Source organism: Pygoscelis adeliae, unplaced genomic scaffold (assembly GCF_000699105.1).
Source record: "Pygoscelis adeliae isolate BGI_AS28 unplaced genomic scaffold, ASM69910v1 Scaffold95, whole genome shotgun sequence".
In the NCBI taxonomy this organism is placed as follows: domain Eukaryota; kingdom Metazoa; phylum Chordata; class Aves; order Sphenisciformes; family Spheniscidae; genus Pygoscelis; species Pygoscelis adeliae.
This window is the reverse complement of record NW_008824869.1, coordinates 1,459,454-1,470,062: the sequence shown is the minus strand read 5'-3', so window position 1 is coordinate 1,470,062 and position 10,609 is coordinate 1,459,454. Positions and strand designations below refer to the sequence as shown.

At 41.8% G+C, this 10,609-nt stretch overlaps 1 protein-coding gene across 1 annotated transcript in view; it reads right to left on the bottom strand.

The window, feature by feature from the left end:
* Nucleotides 1-10,609, bottom strand: part of KCNG2 (potassium voltage-gated channel, subfamily G, member 2) — a 54,840-nt gene that overhangs the window by 22,094 nt on the left and 22,137 nt on the right. Inside the window, exon 2 of the mRNA XM_009324477.1 lies at nucleotides 3,242-4,065. Coding sequence (XP_009322752.1) covers nucleotides 3,242-3,997 — 756 coding nt within the window. The 5' untranslated portion in view covers nucleotides 3,998-4,065. The remainder of the gene's footprint in view (nucleotides 1-3,241; nucleotides 4,066-10,609) is intronic.

Sequence of the window (10,609 nt, the reverse complement as noted above, 5' to 3'; positions counted from 1 at the left end):
AACAGGACAGATAGGTGGCACATAAAGTTTTTGTTTTCTGGAACGCGCCAGCTCAAGGAAAAGACCACTGCTTGTTCGCTCTGACACAGAACCCCAACAACAGTAATGCCAGCCAGATAGCCTGGAAAACGTACACACCGAGTACAGTGCGTCCTTGAAATAATATTTACTGTTTATTGGTTCCTTAGCCAGGAGGGATGCACATACATTTTCTGCTTGTTAGGAGACTGCAAAACCAGACCAAAGAGCTATCCCTGGGCACGAATTTTAAACTAGCTACTAGGGATACAGCTCAGGATGATTATCATGACTTTGAATTCACGTAAGCTCACTTCTCTCCACACCTGTTATTTGATGAGCAGCATCGGCTTGCTAAGCCACGTACAGATGACACGCAAGGAGTTTGCAACCTAGGTGTCTGACCCTGCAAGCAATTCCATGTGGGCAGATGCCTGACTCCTTGCCCAGCCTTACTGAGGCTGAAAAGATCTGCATGGGTATTTATGTCCATTTGTGCAGGACCAAAATCAGTCACTGCGTATGACTCCTGGCATGACTAATTACGACTCAGACAGAGTGTTGACCTGCATTGATTCAGCAGCAGGTGAGGAACACTGGGGATGAACTAAACTGTGTCAGAAGTGATCCTTCACCTGTCCCTTGTGCTAGAGAACCGCCTTTGTCTCAAACAAAATAACCATTTCAACTCTGTCCACAGACCTTCCCTGTGCAAAGGGCAGAAAAAAGCCTATTTGCAGGAGCTCTGTTCTTTTAGAATTTAAGGACACAAAACCATTAGATCATTTATTCTGATCTCCTCTGTATTGCAAGCATTTCACCTTTGTAACTGGAACCGAAATCAGTAATTTACTTTTGATTGAAGTAGAGTGTGTTTAGATGAAGGTTACCTTCCAGAAGGGCATTGGGCTTTGAACTGAAAACATCAAAAAATACAGAATCCACTAATTCTCTTCCTAGTCTGCCCCAGTAATTAATCACCGTGGTATTAAATATTGGCACCTAGCTCCCCATATGAATTTATCAGGATTCAGCTTTTAACCATGCATCCTCTCCCTGCTTAATTTGAAGGTCTTTTAGATAATACAGTTCTCCCCCTGCCATAAAAACCACTTATTTGCTTAATCCACTCACCTTCATTTCAATAATTTCAACAAACTGAAATGTTCAAGTTTCTTCTTGTATGGCATTTTTTCCAGGTGTCTAGTATTTATAGGTTTTTTCACCTTCTCCAATTTTTCAAAGCACCATAAAAATATGAACGTGAGAACTGAGTGCAGTATTCTAGTGTCAGTCTCACCAATGCTGCATACAGGCACAAAATCATCTTCCAGCTTCTAATCACTACTCCCCAGCTTAGATATTCAAGGATCACATTAACCCTTCTAACTTTATGCTGCAATAGGAACTTACATTCAGTTGCTTGTGCCCGAAATCCTATTTAGAGTCTCGTTTTGGGAATCAGACTCTCTGTGTTTGCAAGAGCAAGCCTGCATTCATCTTTATTGTACAGTTGTGCATTTGACTATGAAAATGTGCTCCTTTTAATGGCCCCAGCTTACCGAGAAATCCAGGCTTCTCTCATATGCCTGCTCTATCCTCATTATTACCCTGCTCCACCTAACAAATATTATTAGCCTATTATTATGAGTCCCTATTTATGTTCAGATCATTAGTAAAAATATAAGGTGACTAAACTCTGGTAATTCTGAAAGCAGTTGTTCAGCTCTCACTTAAACCCAGGAACATCTAAACACTAAATACATCTCAGTTTTCAACAGTAAAATACCCCTTGTGCCTAAAATTCCAGCATACTGGAGTACTGTTGGTTAATTACAGTAAAAGGCATGTGTTTTGGAAATCATCTTTTTTTAAAAGTATTAGGACAATATAGTTTTAACTAGCACCCAGTACTACTATCCTCAAATTTTAGATCATAAAAAGCCTTTAAAAGAAAGATCTTATAATAAATCAAATATCAAACAACGTACCAAATGTTTTGTCTCTTTTCCTGGCTGCTACTGAATAAGTCTGATTCCAAATCAAACAACGCAGTTGATATCTAACCTGAGCATACCTCGCAAGCAAAGAGTAAGTTTAACTGCACATGAGGTACTCAGTCAAACGCAGGGATCTCTCTGGAGTTGCTGGACCCATTTTCCATCTGCATGCTTTTTATTTTCAACGCTACAAAACAGTAAATGCCTCCTGTCAGGTAATGACCACTCTCTTTTCTGCTAGTGGCAGTGAGCGATGAGCCATTCAGCACCTGGGTGATGGCACACAAGAAGGGTTCTGCTTTCAGGAGAGCTTAGTCTTCAGCTGGGAGGCGGAACTTGATGGGGTGAAGTACTGCCTTAGTAGCTGAAGTTCACAATCACATTTAATGACCGTGGGGCTGGAAAATAAGCCCAAACATTTAGTGTCAACCTTGGATTTGAGTAAAACTAAAGAGGCCATGAACTCTTCGAAAAGTCCCCACTCCCCAAACCCCTTAGATTGCATTTCAGCACGTACTTAATGAAAATGTGAATGTCCTCCTCTATCGATCTTCAGATGAGCTCTCATTGGCCTACATACAGCTAATCCTAGGAAACTGAACTGCTTGCACAAATAAGAGACTAAACCCTTAGGAAATCTGTTGAACTGAAGAATAAACAAAATATCCATAAGACTTGATTTTCAAGGGCATGAAGCATCCACAGCTTACACTTGAGAATACTAAGCATGTCTGAAAATTGGGACATTTGCTTTGTTTCTGCTGTTAAATTGCTGCCTCAGCTTCCCTGCCCTTTACCTCACCTGTAGCATCAAAATATTTTAGATGTGGTTTTTACAGTGGGGTACTGAGAATTCATTCAAAGTAGTATGTTAAAGTACCTTTAAGGAAAACTGATCTGTTAGCTCTTAACCTAACTTCAAAACGTTAAGCCTCAAGCAAGGCTGATTTTTATACCCACAATAGCTAGTTTGTCATCTGGTTAGAGAGGTCAGAAAACAAAGCTGTCTGCTGGTGTGAACCGGCAAAGCTGTGCTGGCAAGGCAGAGTTTGGCCCAATCTTCCCTCAATATTAATGCTTTCTGTGCCCTACCCCGGCCAGCCCTCCACATCATAAATACTGAATGCAATACCTGCATGATTGCTGGAGTGACTTTGCCCGTCACCTTCCCTGAGGAGACATCAATGCAAAACACGCTTTACTCTGAGAAAAGCTGCACTCACCCGATCTTCTTCTTCTCTGACATCTGGCATGGTGCTGATGCAGAGGCTGACTGCGGTGATGGCAACAAAAGAGATTGAAATACAAGCAAAGATCTTTCCTGGGATCCCTGAGTGGGGGTTCTCCACCATATCCCTGAGCTTTCGCATGCACAAACTCAATCGGCTATTGTCCTGGAAGGCACATTGCGTAGTTTCACTAAATACCATCTCCCCTTCATACAGCCTGGCCTCAGCTGCCTCCTCCTCTTTCTGTCGCAATCTCTTTTTACAGCACCACTCCAGGTGGTCCTCTTCTATCCCCCAGTACACAAGCTCCTCCTGAAAAGAAAGAGCGCACATCTCCCTGAGAAGCCTCAGCTTCCCAGCGGTCAGGAAAGTCATGATCGTCCTGAAGGCACTAGGATTACGGTCAAAAAAAAATTCATTGCAGCTAACATCATAATCATCGCAGATGTTCATGATCTCATCATAATTGTTGCAAGATTTTAGCTTCCCAAGCCTGGTCAAGGGGCAGTTCTCCAAGGTGGTCCATGGAACTTTGTATTTAATACCACCTACGTTGATGATCACAAACCTGGTCCGGTCATCCAGGCGGGCTAAGCAGCACAAGTCTTCCCCAGGGTGCAGAAGTTTGGCCTTTTTGTAGAAGAATCCTTTCTTCGTTTGCACTTCACACAGGTTTTCCAAGTTATTGAAGGAGTAGGAGCTGAACTCAGGATCTGCATTCCCAGTAAGCAATGCCATTTTGTGATACATTTGTTGAGTCCATAGGGAGGTCGAGGCTACTCAAACAAATGCATCTGGAGCTTGACTGGAGAGTCAATCTGTAAAACAGAATTTTAAAATTAAAATAAAATTAGGGTGTCGCTAGATGAGAAACAATCCTATCCTCTCGATCCCAAGAAACTTTTCTCCATGGCATTATTTTTCCCCCTATTATTTTAGGACTATCTTTGCTTGATAGTTGCTTGGGGAAATAACTTAAACTGCAATAAGGTCAGAAGCCATGTTGATACTTCTATAGGGTTTAGTCAGTGAATGAATGGAAACAAAACCAGTGTATTATCATTTTCAGAAATGTCTTTTCTAGAGGTTCAAGCTATATCCTGGACATCAATGGATACTGAAAGGGAAAATGAGTCTTTTGCATAAATGGCAATTTACATTTCAGCAACTTAATAACGAAACTTAATTGCAACTGGTTTTTTGATTATGTTGGCCCATCTACAAAATGCCTATAGTGTAAGGATAAAATGGATACCTATAATACAGTCAGAAATGGGATTGCAGCAATGCTGGTAATTCCCGATTTAAATTCACCAAGCTTAGGTACCAATAGCAATGAATATGGGGGAGCTGAGAATCCAGCCTGCAGCCAGCACCTAAGCAGGTTTGGGTGCTTGAGCACAAAGAGTATGCTACTGAGATTCACTTGCCACTGGTACCCCAACTAACTGGATTAAAGCTATATCGGGCACACCCACCTGAACAGCCCCACTTATAAAAGGTAGAAAAGCTTTTGTTCTTGTGCTGGGGTGCCTGCCGTCCAGGCTAGTGACATCTCCTGCAGGGAGGTGCGCATCCTGGGTCTGGGCGGAGACCAGAGCTCGCCCGGGACCCCGGAGCTGCTGGAGGCTCTGCTGTGGTTTTGACTGTGGGAGGTGGACAGGATGCCCAGCAGCCTGGCAGCAGCTCTGAAGCAGGAGACCAAACCTAAGAACGAAGCAGAGCTGGAAGCGACCCGCTTGCTGCTCTTACTTCTGGATAATGCAGAACCCAGCTGGTCACATTTAGCAGGAATTATGCACATTATGCACAATTACAGGATTTAATTTGTGCCTTCTGCTTACTCCTCCTTTACCACACCACAATCCACAGATCTCCTGAACACATTTCTTCACCTGCCACATTGCTTCCTCACTTTCTCTAGAGCTCTCCACCCAAGTTCTCCAAAGCTGTCTCTCAGAAGCAGTACTAGGATGTCTTGAAATGCTACTATGTAATTACATTAGTGAATCACCCAAAACCTCCTGAATTGCTCAAATATGAAGTAGCAAACAAGAAATCACCGTAGGACTGTTGGGATTCCACACAAAGGACCTGGACTAAAAATGGATGCAGTGATAGGGAACAATCTTAAGCAGGGGATGTAGAAACCTGACAAGTTGATAAAAGACAGGAGAAAAAGCTGAGTTGTGAAGGACAGTCTGACATTATTGATGACAGGACGGTAACCATGAGGCAGTAACTCCATACTTAATAAGCAACATTCTCCAATTCCCTTTGAATCTCATGCCTCAGCCTGGAGAGAACACCAAACAAGTGGGTGCTAGGAAAAACTGGAGAGCACACGCATTCAAACACATTCCCAGAGCAGCGTCTTCCTTTATCCATAATCAACTCACTAACTGTTAACTCATTAGACTTATTCAAAACAATCTCCAACAGCAAGTATTTGCAAGTGGCGAATACTTGCTATTCACAGCCCTAAGTCACCCTCTAAATATTCTTACCAACTACACTCAAACAACCGAATCACAACAATAGCAGTGGTACTCCTGCTTCTACATTTCTGTGAGGATCCAGCCACCGAATTTTAGAAAGGCATTTATGTTGGAGATTTGTAAAAAGTCAGAGGAAGGCTGGTTTACATACAAAAAAATCTAAAGTCACCTAAAGATACTTTTCAGCACTGTGAAAATTTCAGAAGAACTAATGATGCCCAAATCTCTCCAATTTCACTTTGGGCAAAAAAAAAATTGTTTAAACGTCCATTTATACGGGGCAACATGAACAACAGAGAAAAGCTCCTTCGTCTGGCTAAGGGCCAGTAAAGGGTAAGAGGCAGCAACATGCGTTCTGAGAAACGGGTGCTTTTACAGCACAGGCTTGAGTGCAGCTGGGATTGCAAATACCATTACTGTCACAATGAGAGCGCACTGTCAGCACGGCATATGCTTTAAGGATTTAGTTTCTTGTTGCTTGTTGTTGGTAAGATAAAATAGTCACTGCCACTACTCAGGGCACCGTGCTTTTGTTTTCATGCCTCACTTGTTACACAAGTCAACATACAAAAAGTAGTTTACATTGCTTTGACATCAAGGCCAGGATTTGCTTTTCTCCTCTCCCCCGTGTAGCAGGCTGTTGCATAAAGGGGCCAGACGCATTTCACAGAACTATTTTGAATCTAATCTTACATGTGCTTCTTCCTTCTTCCAAGAAGCAGCTAACTAATGTGAAAATCTGTAAGCATGTTGTCTATTACAAAATCTCTGAATTACAGAGGGTTAGCCTTTTATTTTGTGGATATAAAACGATGTTGATTAAACGTAAAGCTTAAGGAAGCAGCTAGTAATTTTTTTTGTATCATCAGTGGATAAATAGAGAGCAATAACAGAAGTAGTTACACATAGTATTGCCTGTGGTTTAACAGGTTGATTCTGGACAGTACTGGTAGCATCAGATGCTGGAGTTTAGTTACTAAAGTGAATTTTCTGACCTCACACTTCAAGATCCCAGAATCCATAATAGTATACATTATTAGTTGGCAGCATTTGTTTTGGAAATCTCAGCTAAAAAGATAAGCATGTGAAGAGAGTTGTACATATTACTCTCCTTGGCACCTCTGTGAGGTGGTTGCTGTAGACCAGGGCTCAGATGTCAGTTGGAACAGCATGGAAAAGCTTGTTGTGCCACTTTAACTGTCTTAGAGAAAAACAGAACACATCACTTGTGGGCTCCCAATTTGGCATCTATCCTGAGAAGTAAAATAAGCCTGGAAGGTCTGTTTCTGATCTTATGTGCATGGAATGTATCATGACCTTCACTGAATATTAAAGGGTGTTTCAAAATTATGTGGGTCTTAAAATACTCTCTGCATGCCAAGGTTATCTAATGTATGCACATGCCTACAGTAAAGCATCCCATTGAAGATTAACTTTAAAAGCCAATACTTCCAGAAATGATACTACATTATCATCCATTTGGCATTTCTACCATTTAATCTGACACATGGGTGCAAGAAAGACTATTAAAACACAGTCTGTAATAAGCTGCCCATTGCAGGGACACAGGACAAAATTTGACTCTATATTTGTTGTTCATAATTTTAAAATGCTGTGGGAGAAATGCTGTATAAATGTTTCAGTTTGATGATAATACACAGGGTGGGTCATGCATATTGTAGATTCTTTTCTTTTTTAAGTAGAGTCAAACAATTTTTATTCACTAAGAAGTACTTTCTTTGGCAATCTATATATGCATATGTGTGTGTCTACACACACACAAGTTCAGCCAAATTCTGTCAGCAGCAGACAGTTGAGATCTTTAAAATACAGGTATTTCTCATCAAAGATTTTAAAGATTAAACAAATGTCAGAAGCATATAACTGCTTCATATTCTCCTTTTTGTTGAATTATTTTCTCAGTGGAGAGGGGGCTATTTCTCTACTTACTGCCTTTTCACCTTGCCTGCTCCCATCACTGTTCTTCACACAAACATTCTTTATCATCCCGTTTTATCAGTATTGTTGCATCTAAGTCATATATGGTTTTGCATATGGCTCCACTGGTCTCAAGTTGCCTTGAATAAGAATGAAAGATGGGGCAAAAGCATCCCTGCCAACAGGCTGGCCAGCCTGGTGAGGAGAGCTTTAAACTAGTGATGATGGGGAGGAAGCGGTGGCGCAAAGGGTGCAGGGTGACATGGCCAGGAGAGACCTCGTGATCAGTAGAGGGTTGAAGGGTGACCACATCAAGCATATGCACATAAATGAGGGTACGCCTACAGGAAAGTGTCACGGGCAGAGCACTCATACCTTTTCTGGGAAATCATCACAACTAGGTGCCTCTGAAGTGCCTGTACACTAATGCAGCCAGGGAGCAAACAGAAGAATTCAGAGGTCTGTGTACAGTTGCACAGAAGAAACTGGTACTATGAGGGTGGTCAAACGCTGGAACGGGATGCCAAGAGAGGTCATGGAGTCTCCACCCTTGGGGATATTCAAAACCCATCTGAACACAGTCCTGAGTAACTTGCTCTAGCTGATGCCGCTTTGAGGAGTGGGGGTTAAACTAGATGAACTTCGGAGGTCCCTTCCTACCTCAACTACTCTGTGATTTTGTGAACAGTCTCTTTTTAACTGCTGCTGTAAGTTACAAAGTACTGAAGGTTTACACTTGTACTACGGTAGCAAGAGGAAGCCATGAGGCTTTTTAGTAATTAATGTTTTAAGATTTTCCTTGTGAAATGAAACACATTTTGACACAGAACAGCTTATTGTGTCATAATTTAAAGTTACAGACATGAAACATAGATTAGGGTGACCACAAGATGTTTTCTCTCAAGTCCAATGAGAGTTGAGTCAGTGAACCCATTATGCAGTGCTCAGCCATTTCCAGTCAGAGACATGCTGGAACCTGACATTGCTGCCTAGGACCAAAGCAATTCCCACTTCTTACCCTGACATGATTTATAATTTACAGCGCACACAATTATTTTAATAGTAAAGCTTACACATACAATTGACCATACATTTGGTGGTATTACATTTGGACAAAGAGGTTCAGGAGATCCAGCTTGCTTTTGTACTTGTTACATTTCAGTAGAACCTGGACTCCCAGTAATGAGTCCCTGCCAGGCACTGTGGAAACATGAAGGGAGGAGAGCACCTGCCCATGAGGCTTACAAAATACAGAACAGATGGGCTGCAACCAATACACAGATTTAAAAAAAAACAAAAAAGGAAAATGAGACTGGGAGGATATGGAAACTATAAAACAGACAGAGCTTAGTAAGAAGGCAGACCCCTTCTTGGTTCAGGGGAATTAGCTTGAGTTTGTCCACACTGAACATGAATACGGCTCCCTACATACTCATTAGCATAGAATCATAGAAACATTTAGGTTGGAAAAGACCTTTAAGATTATCAAGTCCAACCTAACACTGCTAAGTCCACCACTAAACCATGTCCCTAAGCGCCACATCTACACGTCTTTTAAATACTTCCAGGGATGGTGACTTAACCACATCCCTGGGCAGTCTCTTCCAATGTTTAACCACTCCTTCAGTAAAGAAATTTTTCCTCATGTCCAATCTAAACCTCCCCTGGCGCAACTTGAGGCCATTTCCTCTCGTCCTATCATTTGTTAATTGGGAAAAGAGACTGACACCCACCTTGCTACAACCTCCTGAAAAGGTAGTTGTAAGAAAGCGATAAGGTCTCCCCTCAGCCTCCTTTTCTCCAGGCTAAACAACCCCAGTTCCCTCAGCCGCTCCTCATCAGACTTGTGCTCTAGACCCTTCACCAGCTTCACTGCTCTTCTTTGGACACGCTCCAGCACCTCAATGTCTTTCCTGTAGTGAGGGGCCCAAAACTGAACACAGTATTTGAGGTGCGGCCTCACCAGTGCTGAGTACAGGGGGACAATCACTTCCCTACTCCTGCTGGCCACACAGAAAAGCAGGCTGTGCTAGTCCCGTTAGGGCACCACAGCATCCAACTCCACTGCTTCTTGTCCTCAAGTTAACACATTTAGACTTGACATGGGCATCTTTGCACTGCCTGATGCTTTTTCTTGCAGACAGAGCACTTATAACTTTAAAGGCTGCATTATGCTACCTCTGGCAACCATGTCATGTCTACATTCAAATTCTCTTGCTAAGGGAACCATTCAACATGTGTCCAAGTAGAACCAAAGTACACACCAAGACGTATGCAGTGAGGTTGACAGGGGACTACAGCTTAGACACAAAATTGGGAAGAGGTCAACCACAGCTATACAGATCCAAGACTTTCTACCGCAGCGCTCCAATCTATGTTAAAACATCATTATACAAAGATATGGACAGTATTTCTCTCACACTTTGCTTCAAATTTTTGTTTCAAGTTTTCTAAGCATATTTGTACCCCACCAATCACAACAGGGGTCTGAACTCTGCCTGTTGCTTTGCTACTTTTATGTCATGGAAGTGTTGTTTCATAAGGAATGAAAGTGAGACTAAGTAACATTGGTTAAACCAGAAGCATCAAAGCATTCTTCTGCAAGCTTTCTGAAGTAAAGGAATCAGTGCTGAAAGCAATTTTGAAAAGAGTCTAGATTTTAAAAATCATGAAGACATGTAAATACAACGTGTTTGCTATATATGTTGCAAGCTTCACTCTCAAAATGTTCAAGAAAAAAAAACCAACAAAAGAAAATTAGAAGAGAGTAAAACTGCTATAATCTATTAAAGGATACACTGCAAAGAACAAAGGGGACTCACGTTCATTTCACACAGAGTATTTTCTATGTAACCCCCAAAAGTTGAATTTTACATACTTCTGTATTTGTTATCAGTAAACTTCAATATCCCTAACTTCTTAAGCC